At 39.8% G+C, this 21,404-nt stretch overlaps 1 protein-coding gene across 1 annotated transcript; it reads right to left on the reverse strand.

Moving 5' to 3' along the window:
- Positions 1-17,124: 17,124 nt before the first annotated feature.
- Positions 17,125-21,200, reverse strand: LOC107486294 (glycosyl hydrolase 5 family protein-like). Its single transcript, XM_016106843.2, has 3 exons — positions 20,553-21,200; positions 18,058-18,649; positions 17,125-17,578 (listed from the first exon to the last, which is right to left on the reverse strand). The coding sequence occupies exons 1-3, from the start codon at positions 21,141-21,143 to the stop codon at positions 17,337-17,339; spliced, it is 1,425 nt and encodes a 474-aa protein (XP_015962329.2). The 5' UTR covers positions 21,144-21,200; the 3' UTR covers positions 17,125-17,336.
- Positions 21,201-21,404: the final 204 nt, after the last annotated feature.

Here is a 21,404-nt window from a genome sequence, read left to right on the forward strand (position 1 = left end):
GCTTACTTTTTTTTTATATAAAAGTAAAAGTAGTGATATACTTTAACATTATAATTTTTGATGTTTTTTAAAAGTGTGGAAAATACACAAATTGAAAAGTCCGATTTCTATACTTTAAATTTTTTAATTTTTTTAACAAAAATCCCTTGATCCAATTTCTGTACTCTTACAGATTTTTTGGTTCGATTTCACAAATTTCTCGATTCAATTTTTATTTATTTAATTAAACGGTTTCATAATTTGAGAAAAACACCTTAATAACTTATATTTTAAAAAAATAAATTTCTACTCCAATATTAAAAACAAAATCTCACAAATCAATGTTGGGAAAGAGATAAAGACGTTCTCCTATGGGTCCATTTTTTTTTTTGGGCAACTATGGGTCGATTTTAAAGCCCAGCACGCCTATGGTGATTTCATGTCAGCAGGTGGGATCCGTGTGACGGGATGCAATAATAGATGAGATCCGTTTTAACTTTTAAGTAGTGGACTGGGTAATTAAGTAGGTTTTGTTGGGCTTTTTCGATGGATTCTTCTGCATTCCAGAATTATTATTAGGAATAAATAGTTATTTTTTATCATAAAAAAAATAGTTATTTTTTATTATAAAAAATTGAAGTGCTGATAATATTGATTATAATTGATTTAAATTAATTTTATAATTATAAAAAAAATTTCTCGTTTAACATTTTTAATCAAACGTCAATTTTTTAAATTTAAGATTAGTTTGACTTTTCACGTAGCTATTTATTATCCAATGTATTGTTATTTTATTTCAATTTAATAATAAAATAATATTTTACTAAACTAATTACACATCAAATTTTTTGGTACTATCAATGGTGATGTCGATTTTTTTTAATACAACCGACATCGTCGCTCTTTATCGATATTCATCATTTGTGAATATTGCTGGTGTAGTCGCTGTCGCAGAAATCTTTTGTGTTGTGCATTTAAAGTTTGGCGGATGCTATTCTTTCAGCACGTATTTAAAGTGACTTGGCATAAAGAGAAGTAGAACGCGTGTGTTGATTGTATTGCACGCATAGACACAACCTGAGGCACTACAGTATTGGCAGGAAGGTATTATTTTGGGAGGGCGTAATTACTTCAGCGTAATCAGCAGCTAATGTTGATTAATTATTTGGGTTTGGACATTTTTGTTGAACAGGGAAATTTTTGGTTGCTATCGTGAGTTGGGGTTTACTGTACTAACCACATGTTATTGGTTCAATAAGTTCAGTATCTTGTTTATATTAAAATGAAGTTGGAGACCGTTAAAGATTAAAATTAGGCCTATCAAGGAATGAATATGCTGGTGTTTTTATTTTTTTTTTCCTTTTTGTTGTCATGCATCAGATAAAATATGATATAGACAATGCATAAAAAGAGAAAATGGGAAAGCGACAGTAATAAGAATGAGAAGGAAATGAAAAAAAATTACATGTGCTCTTATAAAAGTTGTGGTAATTAAAATTAGTGAGTGTATTAATTTCTTAATTTAAAAAACAAGTGTTTTTGTTAAATTGTGTATGGAGTGTATGGAAAAAAGGTCATTTTATTTTTAATTCAGTAATGTTAGAATAGGACATTAAATGTTTGGTTAAAAATGTTTTGTCAAAGTAAACAAAAGACTTGTTTGGATGAATTTTTATAAAATATATATTTTTTTCAAATGATATCTTTTAAAAAAGTTTAGAGAAAAATCCAAAATAGCTCTTGACAATTATTTCGAAAGACAACGAGGCCCTTGATAAAAAAAAAACTCAAATCGGCCCCTGACAATTATCTCGCAAGGTGTTACGGCCTGGCCCAATAACCGCACGGGTCGGTGACACGCGCCCTGTACGGCTCACACGCGGCTGCAGGACAACGTCCTCGGAAATATGGGCCTGTCCTCGTCTTGGGGCCCACTACTGACATGTATATAAGGGGAAGATTGGCTCTTCCCCCGAGGTACGTCACCTTACACATCACTTCCCCTGCTTGTACGATTTCTGACTTAGGCGTCGGAGTGTCTTTGCAGGTGGCACCCCCCCTTCGTCCATTCACCAGCTCAAGTGCTCGCCAGCTCGGCTAGTCCGCTACCAGTGCGACCCAAGTTAAGGCGTCCTCACCTACCCATCTTTCCACCTGTATACCCGACCTGTCCGGAATCCGACAACCGAACATTGGCGCCGTCTGTGGGGACTTCTTTGCCTGAATGGAAGTCGTGCCAGGTCCCGGCGACCGAGCTCGAGCAGCCGGAGCGGAAGGGGCAGCCTCCGTCGCCTCACAAAGGGGAGGCCGGAGATCCCCCCAGCGATATGCGACAACCCGACCATTCGGAGGAACGGGCGGCGATAGCGCCATAATAATGCAGGAGCTACGCCACAGAGTCCAGAACCTAGAACGACAGTTAGCCGACCGGGAGAGGGATGGATGGTCTACCGATCCAAGCTACACCCCGTCTCCCGGGGGCGAGGAAGAAGAGAGCTCTCACCGAAGCCGCTCACGACGTATATCTGCATCCCGGATGGAAGCAGAAGACACGCAAGAGGAATCACCCATTCCGAGAAGACGGAATGACACAGTCATCTACTCCCGCGGCAGACAAACTCGCCGCATGACAAGACGACGTGAGGACGGAGAAGGGAAATCTGAGAAAACACGACAACCTGTGATAATGGGTGTCACGCCGTTCCACCGATCTATCCTCGAAGTCCGGTTGCCGAAACGCTTCGACAAACCAACGGACATGAGGTATGACGGAACTCAAGATCCTCTGGAACATCTCACGGCCTTTGAGGCCAGGATGAACCTAGAGGGAGTAGGTGATGAAGTAAGGTGCCGCGCCTTCCCGGTGACCTTAGCAGGACCGGCGATCAGATGGTTCAATGGCCTCCCTCAAGGTTCCATCTACAGTTTCTCAGACGTCAGCCGCGCGTTTCTGGCTCAATTTACAATGCGAATAGCGAAGGCCAAGCATCCCATCAACCTCCTCGGGGTAACCCAGAGACATGGAGAGCCGACCAGGAAATACTTAGATCGATTCAACGACGAATGCTTGGAAATCGACGGCTTAACCGACTCGGTGGCCAGTCTCTTCTTGACAAACGGCCTCCTCAACGAGAACTTCCGGAAACACCTTACCACGAAGCCGGTTTGGACGATGCATGAAATCCAAACGGTGGCCAAAGAGTACATAAACGACGAGGAAGTCAGCCGAGTCGTGGCTGCCAATAAGCGGCAGCCCGGCTACAACCAAACCCGGCAACCAGGCGACGGAGAGAGAGCAAAGGAAAAAGCTAGGGAGGAAGCGCCGAACAGGGCACCTCGACCGTTCCCCCGAGTCGGGAAGTTCAATAACTACACTCCACTCGCTCTCCCGATCGTCGAAGTTTACCAACAAATAGCTGAAAAGGGGATTCTCCCGAAACCCCGACCACTAAAGGACCGAACCGGGGGAAACAAGAACCTTTACTGCGACTACCATAAGGGATACGGCCATCAAACACAGGACTGTTTCGACCTGAAGGATGCACTGGAACAGGCGATAAGGGAAGGAAAGCTAGACGCATTCTCCCATCTCATCAGGGAGCCGAGAAGGCGTTATCGCGATCAAAATGAGGAAGCCAAGACGCGCTCGACCAGGAGGCGGCAGGAACCTGAAGACGGGAACCATGGCCTCACCGTGATAAACGTGGTAACAGCAAAGAACGCCGCACCAAAGTCCCGATCGGCACACAAGAAAGACGCCAAGGTTCTGGCGATCTCATCTACACCAATGCAAAGCACCAAAAAACCCCCATCAATTTCTTTCGGCCCGGAAGACCAGTGGTTCAGCGACGCCCCGGAAAACCCTCCCATGGTCATAACGGCCAGGGTAGGAACCGGCCTCGTCAAACGGATCCTTGTCGACACAGGAGCCGATTCAAATATCATGTTCCGCAACGTATTCGACGCACTCGGTCTGAAGGATGCCGACCTGACGACTCACCAGCACGGGGTTATCGGGTTAGGCGATCATTTCATCAAACCAGACGGAGTCATCTCCCTACCGATCTCGGTAGGACAGATGCAAGGCCGAAGATCGGCGATGGCCGAATTCGTGATCCTCCGAGACTCCACAGCCTACAACATCATCTTGGGAAGAAAAACAATCAACGATGTTGAAGGCATAATCAACACCAAGCTGCTAGTTATGAAGTTTGTCACCGATGATGGATCCGTAGGGACCATAAGAGGGGACCTCGAGACGGTGGTCGCTTGCGACAACGCCAGCCTTTCCCTCAGAAAAAAGTCCAAGGAAGCATCTGGCGTATTCCTAGCCGACCTCGATGCCAGAGTAGAAGACAACCCGAGGCCGGAGCCAGAAGGGGACCTGGAGAAATTTAGCATCGGTGACGAAGGGGAAAAGTTTACATTCATTAACAAGAACCTCCCACATGAGTTGAAGGAGCCTTTGATCGAAATGATAAGGGCCAACAAGGACCTGTTCGCATGGACGCCAGCCGACATGCCGGGCATTGATCCACAAATCATTTCGCATCACCTAGCCGTCAGGACGGAAGCACGACCAGTGGCTCAATGGAGGAGAAAGATGTCGGCGGAAAGAGCAGAGGAGGTAGCCAAGCAAACGGCCGGCCTCCTAGAAGCGGGCTTCATACGAGAAGTGGACTACTCGACGTGGCTCTCAAATGTGGTGTTGGTGAAAAAACACAATGGCAGGTGGAGAATGTGCGTGGACTACTCTGACCTTAACAAAGCATGCCCCAAAGATTGCTTCCCACTCCCCAACATAGATGCACTCGTCGACGCTGCGGCGGGGTACCGGTATCTGAGTTTCATGGATGCCTACTCTGGTTACAATCAGATACCGATGCACCGACCAGACGAGGACAAAACGGCGTTCATAACGCCAGGAGGAACGTTCTGCTATAAGGTAATGCCATTTGGCTTAAAAAATGCAGGGGCAACGTATCAAAGGCTGATGAACAGGATATTCCACAACCTCATAGGAAAAACGGTCGAAGTTTACGTGGACGACATCCTGGCAAAGACAATACGACCTGATGACCTCCTAAACGACCTGGCAAGCGTATTTGCGTCCCTCCGTCAACATGGCATGAGGCTGAACCCCCTCAAGTGCGCCTTCGCCATGGAAGCCGGCAAGTTCCTGGGATTCATGATAACTCAAAGAGGGGTAGAGGCTAACCCGGAGAAGTGCCAGGCAATACTTCAGATGAAGAGCCCGGGATGTATCAAGGACGTCCAGAGGTTGGCAGGAAGGTTGACATCACTCTCTCGGTTTCTCGGAGCCTCAGCGGCAAAGGCCCTGCCGTTTTTTAACCTCATGAAGAAAGGGATGGCGTTCGAATGGACACCAGCGTGCGAAGAAGCCTTTCGACACTTCAAGGAAATCCTGGCGGCACCCCCCGTTCTCGGGAAGCCAAGAGACGGGGAACCACTATACCTGTATCTCGCCATAACAAGCGAAGCCCTAGCCGCAGTGCTAGTACGGGAGGACGGGAAGACCCAACAGCCAGTCTACTTCATAAGCAGGGCTCTGCAAGGAGCAGAATTAAGATACAGCAAGTTGGAAAAGCTAGCCCTAGCGCTCCTAACTTCCTCGAGAAGGTTGAAGCAATACTTCCAGAGTCACCAAGTGGTCGTCAGGACAGACCAAGGGATTAGGCAAGTTCTCCAAAAGCCCGACCTGGCGGGAAGAATGATGACTTGGTCCATCGAACTCTCTCAATATGACATACGATACGAGCCCCGGCAAGCCATCAAGGCGCAGGCCATGGCGGATTTTTTGGTTGAAGTAGCAGGAGATCCAGGCGAAGACATAGGCACACGGTGGAAGCTCCATGTGGACGGAGCCTCCAACCAGACCTACGGAGGAGCCGGGATCATCCTAGAAAGTCCAAACGGGGTCGTATACGAACAGTCGGTCAGATTCGAGTTTCCCATCTCGAACAATCAAGCAGAATACGAAGCCCTCATTGGAGGCTTAACCCTAGCAACAGAGGTCGGCGCAAAAAGGCTGGAAGTATGCAGCGATTCCCAAGTCGTCACTTCCCAAGTGAACGGCAGCTACCAAGCCAAGGACCCCTTGTTGCAGAAGTACTTGGAAAAGGTCAAAAGCTTGAGCCAAAAGTTCGACGAGGTCACGATCCAGCATGTACCCAGGGAAAGGAACACACGAGCAGACCTTCTATCAAAATTAGCCAGCACGAAGCCAGGGGAGGGAAACCGGTCTCTCATCCAAGGCATGACAAGGGAACCCGCGATCACACTACACATAACGACCCTAAGTCCTTCATGGCTAGACCCCATCACCAACTACTTAGAACACGGCCAAGTCCCTGGCGACGAAAAGGACGCGGTGAAGTTAAGGAGGGAAGCGGCCAAATACGCCGTCATCCAAGGACAGCTGTTCAGAAAGGGGCTCAGCCAACCCCTACTGAAGTGCCTACACCCCGACCAAACGGACTACGTCCTCAGGGAAGTCCACAAGGGCTGCTGTGGGCACCACATCGGAGGGAAAGCCCTAGCGAGGAAGTTGATCCGAGCTGGGTACTACTGGCCGACGATGATGGCAGATTCCAAAGAGTTTGTCAAAAAATGCATAAAGTGCCAACAGAACGCCAATTTTGCCAAAGCACCGGCAAACGAGTTAAGCTTGCTGACGACTTCTCGGCCGTTCGCTCAATGGGGAGTCGACCTCTTAGGGCCCTTCCCTGTCGGCCCTGGGCAGGTCAAATATCTCATAGTGGCAATCGATTACTATACCAAGTGGATAGAAGCCGAACCATTGGCTAGCATATCCTCAGCCAATTGCAGAAAATTCATGTGGAGGCAGGTGATAACACGGTTCGGGATACCAGAAGTCGTCATCTCGGACAACGGCACACAATTTACTGACAAAAAGTTCACGGGATTTCTCAACGGCCTTGGAATAAGGCAAAAGTTCTCTTCGGTAGAACACCCTCGGACGAATGGACAAGTGGAGTCCGCCAACAAGGTTATCCTTTCAGGGCTAAAGAGGAGGTTGGACAACAAAAAGGGTGCTTGGGCCGACGAACTGGCATTAGTTCTCTGGTCTTACCGAACGACCGAGCAGTCCTCCACCAAAGAAACTCCTTTCCGGTTAACGTACGGGGTGGACGCGGTGATACCCGTAGAAATCGGAGAACCAAGCCCACGACTTCTTTTGAAAGGAGTGGAGGAAGCCGTAGAAAAGGACCTGATAGAAGAAGCCCGAGAAATGGCCCACTTGACAGAAACGGCACTAAAACAAAGAGTGGCACTCCGCTACAACACCAAAGTACTCAAGAGGGAATTCGAGCCAAACGACCTCGTCCTGAGGCGAAATGATATCGGCCTACCCACCCCCGGAGAAGGAAAGCTAGCGGCGAATTGGGAAGGCCCTTACAGAGTCAAAAAAGTGATGGGAAAAGGAGCCTTCAAGTTAGAAAGGCTCGATGGCAAAGAAGTCCCGAGAACATGGAACGCGGACAACCTTAGAAGATTTTACTCCTAGAAGACGGAACGACGGGCCGGCTAATCTAGCTAAGTAGTCAATTTGTCGTTCATAGTAACTTTCAAGTCTTTTATGTGGTTACCGAATAAGATATACTTGTGCAAATTCTCCACCATGTTTTGTCTAAGTTTTTCAGATAAACCATCCCGTCGTGACTAACAACGACGAGCGACCCGGGACTGATCACCCCGGGAAGTCGTCAACCACCGCTATAACAAACAACTACACGAAAGGCCACGGGCCGCCGGTCTAAGCGACCTCAAACCAAAAACGGTTAATGGGAACGATAACACGAGCAAGCGAGTAAACGACAAATATAAACCAAAACGGTTAAGAAATGACAACGCACATAGATAAATAAAAGGTTTGTCGCGACAACACGAGCAAGCGACCAAAAAGGCCATTGTTCACAAAGCCAAAAGAAAAACGGCTAACATCAAATAATCCACAAAGCCAAAAACGGCAAAAACTAAAATAGTTTACAAGTCAAAATAAAGCGGCTAAACAAGAACTATAAACAGAAGGATCATTTCATGGAGGCATCGACAACCTTGCCATCATGGATAACCTTACGAACACCAATTGCCGACGTGTCGAACTCAGGGGCAATAATTTTAACTTGAGCTTTAAGGGCTTCCTCGGTGGCCAGGATCGCACCCCTGCCCTGTTTGACGACGTCCTTGTACTTTGCCTTCCATGTTGACAGCTCGGCCTCCACGGCACGCTTCTCCTCCTCAACTTCAGCCACCCGCTTTTGCGCCGCACCGACAAGTAAGAAAAACTTCATTACGACAACACGAGCAAACGACCAAAGAGTCATTGTTCACAAGCCAATATTAAAACGGCAAAGATTAAACTGTTCGTAAGCCAAAACGGCTAAAAACAACTGTCTACAAGCCAAAACAAAACGGCTAAACAAAAACGATGGAACAAAGAGTTCATTTCTTCGGAACATCAACAACCTGGCCATCCTTAATAATCTTAAAAACGCCAATTGCCGACGTGTCGAACTCGGGGGCAACAATTTTGATTTGGGCCTTCAGGGCTTCCTCGGTGCCCAAAATCGCGCCTTTACCCTGTTTAACGACGTCTTTGTACTTGGCCTTCCATGTTGCCAGTTCGGCCTCCACGGCCCGCTTCCCCTCCTCGACTTCGGCCGTACGCTTCTGCGCCTCGCCGACCTGTTTCTCCAGAGCCATCTCACGCTCGACCAGACGTTCAATCGTTGCGTCCGACTCTTTCTGTTTCTTCTCGGCAGCTGTTAACTTTTGTTCGGCGGAGGCAGCTTTCTGCTCAGCGGCGGTAGCCTTCTTCTCGGCGGCGTCCAACTTCTCCGAAGATTGAGTCAACTGCTGCCGGAGAGTTTCCACTTCACTTTTCAATTCATTGTTGGCCTTCCCAGCGGAGGCCAACTTCCGACGAAGAGACTCCATCCCGGACAACTCGAACTCGGCCTTCCGAGCAATAACCGCACCGCGCAGAAGAGTGCGGTACATCCACCTCGCCTGCCCGGCAAGGGATGACTCATGGAAATGTTCCTCCGTACCAGGGATCAGCTGGGTGTCTATAAATTTTGAGGCGTCGAAATTCCTTTCCATAACGGTAAGGACACCCTCGGGACTAGACGACGCCGTGGATGTCTTTTTTCTCTTCCTCTTCAGGTTAGAGACCTCCACCACCTCCTCCTCATCATCCGATTTAGGCACCGAACCCCCAATCCCGGCAACCTCACGGATAGGGGAAACACGGACCGCCTTGCCACCTTCAACCGAGGCGCCCTGAGCCGAGGTCTCGATCTCGTCGGTTGCGGCCCTCTGTTCGGGAACATCCTGGCCCTCCGGGGGAGCATTAGGCCCCTCGGAGACAGGCTGCTCGTCACCTTCCTCGTCGTCGCCGCCGGCAAGAAAGGTTTGAAACAGATCGGTAAGGCCCGTCACCGACGCAGACATATCCACTGCAAGAAACCAAAGAAGGTCGGTTAGTCGTCACACAATATCAATAAAGGGAAAAAGATAAAGCGTAAAGTAAAGAGCTTCTCACAAATATAATTACGACCGGAGTCCCGATCACCCATGAGGAGGTGGGGATTTACTGGGTTCTTCCCAAAAACCGCGTTTAGCACCTCGGCAATCTGCTGATCTTCTGCCGACATGTTTTTGTAAACTACCTTAATAAAACTATTGGCTCCTGCCCCGAAGCTCCAATAAGTCGGGATGAGCCGTACCCCCTCCAGAGACAACCAAAAGGGGTGGCGACCTTTGGCCGGACGGACTTTAAAATACTTGTCCTTAAACCCATGGTAAGAATCTTCGAACAAGCCGAAGATCTTCCGACCCTGAGCAGCCCGGAAGGACATGAACCCTTTCCTATGTTTCCCCTGCTTGGAAGGGTGTGTGAGGGTGAAGAAGAAGAGGAAGACATCTACGGACACTGGCAGGTCGAGATATTCACAAACCATCTCGAAACAGCGGATCGAAGCCCAACTGTTCGGATGCAACTGCGACGGTGACACGGAAATTCGGTTTAAGAGCGCCATTTGAAAGGCGGAGAACGGAATGCGAACTCCGACTTGAGTGAACATGGCCTTGTAGAACCAAATCCAGTCGGCAACCCGGCTGGGTTGGAAGTTGATTTCATACAACCGCTCGTGAGCAGCCGGGACGAAGGCGTCATAATTGGCCTCCTCGTCAGTCCCGCCACACAAATACCCGGCTTGTCGGAACTCGGTGAGCTCCTCCTCGCTCATTTGGTTGGGTGAATCCCTCACATCTGAGACGACCCAAGCATACTGGTCGTAAGCCGCAGGGTTAACGGATGCTCGGGAGACCGTGCGGGCCATACCTACATGGGGGTACCATCCAGTTAGTCTAAGAGATCGGTCGCTCGGGCCGAAAACAAACACCACCCCCCACGATTTCCCGACTAAAGGCAAACAAGACTAAGTCTAAAGGAACGAGAAAAAGCCTACCCTAGAATGGTACTTTCCCCCCTAACACGTCTACTCGCAACTAAGGCTACGCAGTAATATCAAAAGAACCAAGCAACAAACATACCGAAAATAATGCCTAAAAAGAGGGATGATTCGAAAATTACCTAAGTTGATGGAGAAAAGGATGATTGCGAGTCTGGAAAAGTGCAAGGAACACGAACGGAGGCACCACAGCAACGCCTTGGAATCTTGTAGCAAGGAGGAAGAAAGGAAGAATAGGGAGTGTGAGAAAAGTGTAGAAATGTCAAAACCGATCGTTTAAAAACTACCTCCAGAGCGCGAAACACCTGGGGGCAGAATGGGCTTTTCAAAAGGGGTTTTTCACCCCATTATGAGCATTTAATGCTCGGCGCGGGAAACGAAGCGATGAAAACGGTTGCTTTGAGCAACCAAGAGACGCGCGTTGGAGGCACACCCCTCCCGCGAACAGCCAACCAGTCGAAATACGAGGATGACACGCCATTGGTAGCTCCTACGACTACCATTGGCGCGTGGAGGCACTGTTACGGCCTAGCCCAATAACCGCACGGGTCGGCTGTTACGGCCTGGCCCAATAACCGCACGGGTCGGCCCGACCCGATCTCCACCCGACCCGGTCACGTGCCCTCCAACCGACCCGGACACGCGTCCTGTACGGCTCGCACGTGGCTGCAGGACAACGTCCTCGGAAATATGGGCCTGTCCTCGTCTTGGGGCCCACTACTGACATGTATATAAGGGGAAGATTGGCTCTTCCCCCGAGGTACGTCACCTTACACATCACTTCCCCTGCTTGTACGATTTCTGACTTAGGCGTCGGAGTGTCTTTGCAGGTGGCACCCCCCCTTCGTCCATTCACCAGCTCAAGTGCTCGCCAGCTCGGCTAGTCCGCTACCAGTGCGACCCAAGTTAAGGCGTCCTCACCTACCCATCTTTCCACCTGTATACCCGACCTGTCCGGAATCCGACAACCGAACACAAGGACAACGAGACTCCTGTGCCAAAAAAGACAACGAGACCCTTGACAAAAAAAACTCAAACCGTTCCCTGACAATTATCTCGCAAGGACAACGAGGCCCCTATGCAAAAAAAATCAATGTTGTTTTTTTGGGCACATGGGCTAATCAGTCCCAAAAAAATATCAAGGATCGGATTGGGTGTTTTTTTTTTTGGGGCCTCGTTGTCCTTTCGAGATGATTGTCAGGGGTCGGGTGGGGTATTCACTCAAAATTTTACTAACTTGTGCCCTATTAAGCATATTATAAAAGAAAATATTTTATAAAAATTATTATAAAAATTATTTTTTTATGTTTTCAATGCAATAAATACATCAAAAGTATTAAAAAAAATTTATTATTATATTTTTAAAATGTGTCTTTAAGGCACAAGTTAGTTAAATCTTTTTTTAAAATATTTTATTAAAAAATAAGGCAATTTTATATTTAGTTATCTCATGTAAAATTATTTTTTTATCTATCAATTATGTTTAAGTACAGCAATATAAAATTATTTATTATGTTAAAAATATTTTTGTTTAAGTGAAAAAATAAAAAATATATAAATTGTAATTTCTAAATTTCTTTTTAATATTTTTATTTTTATTATTAAAATTTTTCGTAATAGTGAAGAAGAGAGGGAGACACATTACTGTTCCTATCCTGATCCAACACTAAGGCCCAAGTCTAAATAAAAGACCCAATCCAAATATTAGGCCTTCACTCGACACCGACCTCCTCACAAGAAGTTGCACCCAACACAGACTTGTCTTAAGGAAGTCGGGATCGAAGATTAGCTGACAGATTATCCTTATTCAAATAAGTAACTGCCCCTAAAATCTCTCAACTCACTTTCAGGGGTCATATCTCAACTTCCCTAAGATAAAGGGACGGTTATCCATATAAAAATGTGAAACTACTCCAACAGTGATTATTGGTTCACCACTATAAATACACTGACACCCCTCATGTATCTCTAAGTTCCAATACTTTCTAAACCTGCCAAAACTCTTTGCTAACTTAGGCATCGGAGTATCCTTGCAGGTACCACCCTCCATTCGTTGACACACACAAGTCGAACGATAGCTCCCAGACCTAGTCGGAGATCCTCTCTTCCAGACGTTTGGGCCAACCTTATCAGTCCAGCCCATTAATCTCCGGTTATCCATCGTAACAATGATCAAAAGACAAAAAGTGAAAAACGAACGAGAAATTTGAATTAAAAAAGAATTTATGATATTATCACAATTTAAGATTTAAAATTTAAAATTTATCATTACAGATTAGAATTTATTATTTAATATTGAGGGTTTATGTTAAGGTTTAGGGTATAATTATATAAATAAAATAAAATATAATTTTTTAATTTAAAATTTAAAATTAAATTTACTTCGTTTGTGAAAATATTTAACTCACACGGAGGAATAAGTTTAAAAATATGGTATTTAAGAAAAAATTCTTCCCCCAATATTTTTAAGGGTTCAATGGTTTTGAATATAATTTTATAAAAAATAAAAAATTAAAAAAATTTTGAAAAATATGGTGAATACACTTTTTTTTTTGAGTGGTCTTCCTTAAAATATAATTGTTTTTTGAAGTAATCTTAAATCAATGAAATTATTGTAAATTTTAAATTTTTTATTTAATCAATTGTTTGCTTTATATATAATCAATTGTTTCCTTTAATCAATTGTTTGCTTTAAAGAATAAGTCACTAGGGTTATTTTTAAATTAATAATTTCAAATTAAAAAAATTACACAAACATAATGGTATTAATCTTAAAATTAAAAATTTTAAATAAAAAAAATTTACGTAGTAGCAATTTATTTTTTCCTGTCATGATCATCATCATTATTATTACTATTTCGGTAAGATAAAGGGGCAAAACCCGAAGCCCTTTTTATTGTTGTTATTATTTTGAAATGGAGCAGCAAAAATTTTAGCCCATAATCACAACCCAGCTCATTCCAACCATGGTATACCAAAATTTCACTTCAGAACAATAAAGCCCAACTAACTGATTAGAAGATTATGTGCTGATCAACTGCCTCTAATTAGCCTCGACAATTTCTGTCCCTTCTGCAATTGTCACACAACTTGCCGGGGTCAATGGGAACCAAAACTACACGCGTATCCTCTTGGAGCATCCACGACATTTCTTCAGGTGAGGAAAAAGTTTTACTTCCTCACAGTAGTATGACCCCTCAAAGACAAAGTTTACGTTTCCGTCGTCATCCTCATGCCTATGTTTTGATTAGTGTTTACTTCTACTCTTTTTTTTATTATTATTTTCGTTTTTTTAAGTTAGGACAAATGCTACACTATTGCAGAATTTTTAATTTACTAATGATTTCCTTTGAAAATATTACAAAAATTTTACTAATGAGGTTATTATTTGTTGATAATTGCTTATTAAGTTATTAATTTTAATACTTTATTCATTGTTAATTTAGTAATTTTTGTTTGTTGTGAGTTCTTAATTTGAATGTTCGTGATTAATTGCTGTTAGTTTAAAAAAGACTTACCGCACTTTACTTTTTTCTATATGTAATGGTGGCCAGTGCAACTTGAGAATAGGATAATTTTATGGGTTGACATAATTACAAATATAATTGAAGTATTGAATGAAACTAAATTATTTGTATATATATTTTATATTATATTCACTTAAAACAAAATTTAAGCACTGTTATGATTTATGCATCGTGAGAATTATATATACTATAGGAATAGTAACTTAATTTTGAGAATAGGAAATTTTTCAATTTTGATTTCGCATAGTGTCTTATATAACCAAGACATTATTGGTCCACACTCACCACTCTTTATTCATCATCTTTGCTTTCCATTGTCTCATCTCATTCTCAATATTGCATCTTTTTCTAAAACCATATCTTTCATTTATATGCTTATAACTATGAATATCTTAGATATATAAGACAATTCCATAAATAAAGAAATTTTAACAAATTTATATTCTTCTAGATATTATATACATTTAATTAGTAGATGAGATTAATTATTTAACAGCTAGATATAAATCATGATGACTTATTACATTGGCTTTAATGCCAATGCTTAGCAACCTAGTACTTCCCATTTCAAATTCTTATTTTTTCTTTATTTATTTTAAATGCACATACTTTTCATATTGTAGGAGTAGTAACTTAAAATGTCTGATTCCTATGATCTTTATTATGATAGTGATTGTATTTGTTGAAGTTCTTTTTTTAGTATAAATTTGCATATTAATTATTTTATTTTATTTTCTTTTAATTAAATATTTAGTTTAAAATTTTTAGCAATTAATTATGTTAATTTTAGTATAAGTTTTAATATTGTGTATATTAAGGTAGATGGCAGTAACAACTTATATAACTCTATTCATACACAATGGTAGAAGGTTTGTAAGATATAACAATGAAAATGTGGAATATGTTGGAGATGATGTTAACGAAGTTAGAAGGGTTAACGTTGACACACTAACAATATCTTCATCAAGGATCTCTTAAGGGATATTGGATATACTCTTGTGAATGAGTGCTATTGGTTGAGACTCGGTAAGAAACTTAAAAATGGGTTGAAGTTACTGATGATCGACATTGATATATATAATTGAGATGTATGAAGTTGCCATAAATCATAATAGGCGAATGGATGTGTTTATTGAACATCCAATTAGTCTTCCTATGCTAGTCGAAGATGATGAAGAGCATTTTAGTGAAGATGATGTTGTTGTTATGGAGGTTAGGAATGTTACTGCAGAGGAGATGGATAGCAAAGAGAGGAAGGAAAAACTAAGGAGCGTGGATAAGTTAAAAATGTTGTCTAAGTCAGTGAACAAAAAATTTCATTCCTAACCCATTAAATCTCATTCTCAGCCCATTAAACTTCAATTCCAGTCCACTAAAATCACTCTCAGCCCATTAGAGCCTTCTCTCACCCTAACCCAAACTCTGAAGAATCCACTACAGCACACACCCAAGTATCATCCCTACTTGAAAGCAAAGCTCCTTCTCTCCACATACCTCCTAGCAGTGAACCAAGCTCAAGCAAAATTCTTGATCCGAAAACTTAGCAAGAAACAAATACATTCACTAGGACGAATGAGCTACTCACACAATATGTACCTGAACTAATAGTTGAACAGCAACACCAAACAGGATCCGCATTAGGTTCAGCTTCAGTTCCTCAATCCCAACCCCAGGCTGAAACAGAGAGTACTCCAACTGAAAAAGTGAGTAAGAGCAAGAGAAAAGTCAGAAATGTTAGAAGGCCTGCTCCTACAGGTTCAACAAGTGTATTTGAATGTCGGAATGGAGTTTGAAAACATAGCATTATTCAAGAAAGCAGTAAGAAATTACAACATCGCCATTGGATGGAGCATTTTCTTCCCCGAATTGATCCGAAGCGATCAAAAGTCATATGTTACGACGAGAATTGTCCATGACAGATTTATTGTGTCTGAAGAACTCATCCCCTAAACTATCAAGTGAAGACCTTTGTTGATCAATATATTTGTGCAAGAGACAACAAGTGCAAATTAGCTAATGAAAAATGGGTAGTGGGTGAATTAGAGAAAAAGATGAGAACTCATCTAACGTTGACGGTGAAAGAGGCTGAGTAATTCTCCTGAGTAGAGTATGATATAAATGTAAAGGAGAGAAAGATCTACCAGTGTATAGTCAAAGCTATAGAGAAAATTGAGGGTTCGGAGAAAGCACAATATTCATTACTTCGAGACTACGGAGGTGAGATTTTAAGGTGTAATCCTAGTTCAACTGTCATTATATATTGAGACAACACCGATGCCTGATTCAGACAACCTTTTTAAGAGAATATATATTTATCTTGATGCTTGTAAGAAGGGTTTCTTAAGTGGATGTCAACTGTTTATCTACTTGGATGGGACGTTTCTTAAAGAGTATTAGGAGGGGTAGCTATTGACGGCAATTGAACATCAATCACTATTCAATTAAGAGTACATTGATGGCAGAACTGATAATTTCATAACGTGAAAAATACAAAAAAAAAAAAAACTGAAATTTGATAACCTCAAAAAAAGTGTAAATAAGTAAGCTTATTAAAATGGTACAAGACTTGATAAACTGTAATATATTTATATGCGTTACTTGATCTGAAATTTGATGATGAATAGTTATAACATATTTATATTCTTTATAAGATTGTACAATTTTTTAGTGTTGTGTAGCTGTAACATATTTATATGATTGTACTATATGTTAGTATTATAATGTATAACTGTAATATATTTGAGTTGTGTTAGGTATCATAGGATCTTATTCCTGCTCGACAGAAAGTTATGCCAGGATCACATTATAGATTTTGTTTTAGTTATATATGGCAGAAATTTGCTAAGAAATGAAATGATCTTAAGTTCAAAGGATCAATGTTCAGCTATGCAAAAGCCATGATTCTCCAAAAATTTGATGCTATTATGGACAGAATTAAGAGGATTAACTCTCACACACATAAATCAATATAGTTTACGCCCACATTTTTTAGAGTTTGTACATATGAATTAATAAAATAAATTTATTCGTTAAAAATAATTTAGTGTTTGTACTAATTAAATGGTGGCAAAAAATATTAAAAATTACTGTCTCCAATAATTTTTTGTATATAATTACGATAAAAATGACATAATTATTCAACATTTGTTGGAACCAATTGAAACCATTGTCTCTGGGGATTATCCAAACACCCAACATGATCTCTAACACAAATGCATTTATTTGTGACTAATATTGATGAGTTTCTATCTTTGTCTAAGCACAATCCAATATTGTCTTGTAAATGCAAACCAGAATCAGATATGAACTTTCAAGAAATACTTAAGTCACTTGATGAGCAATCAGATGAGAGAACAGCAGGATCACCCTCTTTTCCAAGAGATTTCAAACAATGATCTCCATTCAATTTGATCTTGTCTCCCTCTTGATTCCACCCACTTGCTTTTTTACAATCACCAAGTTCAATTCGGTTGTAGTTTTGATCAGCTTTCACACATAGTCCACTTTGTGGGTGATACAAGATGTGGGAATATGGTGCCTTTGAAGATGGATCTGTACAAATTAAACTTAATTAAACCTCTAATAATAATAATAAACAAACACATATAATTGAAATCAATATTAGTTCAAAAATTTGTTTAATTTTGATATATTAATAATATAACATTCAAATTCTTTTGATAATTAATCAAGAAATTTTCACTATCACCCGACAAACTTGTTTGACTTTTATATTGACTACCTGTATAATATTTAATAGCATGATATTGATAAATGATCTATTATCTTTTTTTAATTAATTTTATTTTTAAATCACTTTAGCCACTACTATAATCATTATAATTAATGACTATTTTTGTCTTTATTATTAAAAAAAATTATAATACAATTTAAAAATATTAATTTTGATTAAAAAATAAAATAAAATATTTGAAATAAAAAATATTTTTAAAATTAAAAACAAAATTAAAATTTAGCCCAAAATTGAGAAGCTAAAACCATAATTTGTCCTATGATATTGCACGGCATACCTTGAAGTGTGTTTATCAATAACTGAAATCTCTGAGGGAATTGAGGGTAATTTGATCCATTCCAATAGAAGTTGAATAAACCACAACCTTCATCATGATCAACTATCCCCTCTCTGAAATAATAGCTACCATGCAATCCCCACCAACACCAATCAATGTCTCTCTCAGCAAGGAAAGTCAACATGCAAGTCAACCATGTCTCGTCACTTGGTATTCTTGCAGTGAAATCCATCCCAAACTCACCAAAGTACAAAGGAGAATCATAATGATCATCACTAAGGATAAAACCGTCTTTTTTCTCTAGATCACTCTTCACTGCAGCACACATAGTATTGATTGGTTCATGGTCCCAAGTTGGGTTCCAATAAGGGTAGTGATGTGTCTCAAACACAACCTTGTTCTTTGGTTCTACGTTCAATGGAGTTTCCTTCAAGAATCTAAGATCGGATGCGAAGTCAAAACCTGAGAAGATCATCAACAAGTTTGGGTTTTCTTGGTGAATGGCTAATGCTGCTTGTCTCATGTAACGAAACCAATCTGCTGCATTTTGATTCGGGCCATGAATTTCATTCCGCAAGCTAACTGCAACGACCTGTTGGGTTCAATAATGTCAATTTCAAATTAGTTATCCATCCTTGATCGGTTGATCTGAGACAAGTGCCAAGTGGTTACTGATTTCATGTAATCAGAATTTCTATAAATATTAAGAAAAATAGAATTGGTTTTGTGAGGGGAAGAATTTAGAATATAAAAGAATAAAAAAATTGTAGAAGGATCAAATCAATCAAAATGAGAAAAAAAAAAGATAATTCTATTTATGAGAGATTTTAAAAAGAAAACAATACAATTCACTAATAAGAGTTGTTAAGTTGGACTATTAGATATCACTTTTATTTTTTAACATTTTTTTAGATTTCGATCATTATTATTACTAAACAATTTAGTATAAGATAAATAAAAAGGTTAAAAATTATTTATGTACAACATTTTCTGAGCCTAATTAGTAAATAAGTATAAATTTTTATTTTTTTATTTTAATTTTTTTTAATATTTGGGTTTAATTTTTTTTATATTTAATATATTTCAATTATATACTTGAGTGAGACGATATATAATGTGATAATCATATATTAACATGTCACTGACACGTTAATTGAAAATTATCACGTATATTTACATGTCATTAACAGTGGTAACACTCAAGTGTATAATTGAATAACTATATTATGTATACATTAAAATTTAGTTATTAAAATTATTAATTAGAAAAAGTATAAGAAGTTAATAGTCTAAGTGTATAATGTGTATAATGGAGGTTTAGAAAGTATCAGAGATATGATTATTAGTGTTACATTATCCTGTCAGGTTACGCTTTTGGGATAAGTGGGTTCATGACATGGTATTAGAATTCTAGATCCGAAAGGTCAAGGGTTCGATTCTTCCCTGTTATTCGGATGGTTATTCTGGATAGTATGGGTGATGTTCATTTTATTCATGAACCAAAAATTTAATCCATTGTATACATTGTACACTTAAACCATTGGCTCCCTAGCACTACCCTATTAATTATTAATAGTATAAAATACATTAAGAATGGTAACAAAGCAAGACGAAAGCGGGAGATATTTTTCTGCTCTCCATTTCTGTCCATAGAAAAACATTGTTCTTATCTCTATTTTAGTTGGGTCTATTCTCCTTCTACACATAGACATCATTCTTCATCTCTTTATATTAATAATTTATATAAAAATTTTAATAAAAAATTAAAAAATCACAAAATATTATTATAACGTACAAATAAATACATAGAGTATTGTCTAATATTACAAATCTAAAAATATAAAATAACACACCATAGTTATATAAAAAAAAAGAAACTGAAAATATGGAACAACACAGTATTAATATTATGAAAAAATAAAAAAATATTTTTTTAAATTAGGATTAGATTTTTTAATATATATATATTATGTGAAATAATTAAAAAATTTAAATTAAAACTAAATTATTAAGGATATAGAAATAAATTTAATAATTTAGAATTTAGTGGAGACAGAATAGGGCAGAGATCTCTACTCGAATCTCTACACCTATTTTAGGAAAATTTTATCCCATTTTTATCCTTACAAAAAAATTTTTGTCTTTAGAATTTTCATTTGGGGCGGTCTTTGCGAAAAATTTTACGTTTCGCAGAATTTTACCATTTTTAAAAATAAATGTTGAGATACAAAATATATTTTAAAAATGAGTTAAATCATACATATATTTTTATATAATACATAGTGACTAATTTTATTGTATAAATAATATTTTTGATAATTAAAATATATTTAAAATATTAAGAACAAAATTAAAAACATATTAAACATAAAAAATAATTTTAAATTTTTTGAAAATTTTAGAAAATACATATAAATTACCCTAAAAATATTGTAATAAATAAGACAATATTTGTTACCTTCTGTCTTCTAAGTTATAAATATTAATATACTCACATTAGGTAAATTCTTGAAAAGTTGAGCTGCCAAAATGTGTCCCTGCACCCACTCATCAGGATCAAAATGTGAATCTCCAAAGAAACCATTGCTGTCGTTGTAGTTGCAACACCATTTCGCCTTGCTGACGTGGTTATCGGCGACAACCATAATGTTGGCACTGAAAAGTTGATTAACAACAAAAGCATAGGCTTGAGGATGAGTCATGTTCAAGAAATCATTGTTATACTTCATGATCCCTAATTTGGTCTCTTCCAATTTCAAAGCATCAAGGGTTTGTAAAATGGTTTGGTTAGAGTGACGAGTAAACATGAAGGTTGCCCAAGTGAGACGAACGCAATTAAGGCCAAAAGAAGAAATGTTGGTGACAATGTTGCTTAGAGTTTGTTTGTTCAAACCCTCTGCCAACATTACACTCAAGTGTGCTGGCCAATTTGCACATCTTAGCTTCACACGTTTCCCTGTGTTTTCTTCAACAATCCTTCTATTCTTGACTGAGAGAGGATAAGAAAATGAATGTGATGCAAACACAGCTTGTAAAATTATGAATAGGGTAATCATGATCAATAGTAGCAATGAAGATTTTGCCATTATTTAGCTGCTAAAGATACCAGCTACTAATATGTTTAATAACTGATACTTCTTTTTTCTCTCTCTTTTGGGGAGAAAGGGGGGGAGGGGATTGTTTGAATATAATGTATTGATATAAATTATAAAGGGAGCACCTAAAATGTTTTTTTTTTAATTTTTTTTAATAATTAAAATTTAACACATATAATCGATTAGACAGTGGTATTTTTGTTATAATTAGGTCAAGAAAATTAGTTTGACCAAGAAAATAATAAATTAAAT

This window comes from Arachis duranensis, chromosome 4, assembly GCF_000817695.3.
Source record: "Arachis duranensis cultivar V14167 chromosome 4, aradu.V14167.gnm2.J7QH, whole genome shotgun sequence".
Lineage (NCBI taxonomy): Eukaryota > Viridiplantae > Streptophyta > Magnoliopsida > Fabales > Fabaceae > Arachis > Arachis duranensis.

What these genes read in the sequence shown, in the direction of transcription:
- LOC107486294 (XM_016106843.2), bottom strand. Translation starts at nt 21,143, where the DNA reads ATGGCAAAATCTTCATTGCTACTATTGATCATGATTACCCTATTCATA. An exon ending in TTTTCAAGAATTTACCTAAT is followed by an intron (nt 18,650 to 20,552) that starts GTGAGTATATTA and finishes TGAACCCAACAG; the next exon opens with GTCGTTGCAGTTAGCTTGCG. An exon ending in ATTGATAAACACACTTCAAG is followed by an intron (nt 17,579 to 18,057) that starts GTATGCCGTGCA and finishes TAATTTGTACAG; the next exon opens with ATCCATCTTCAAAGGCACCA.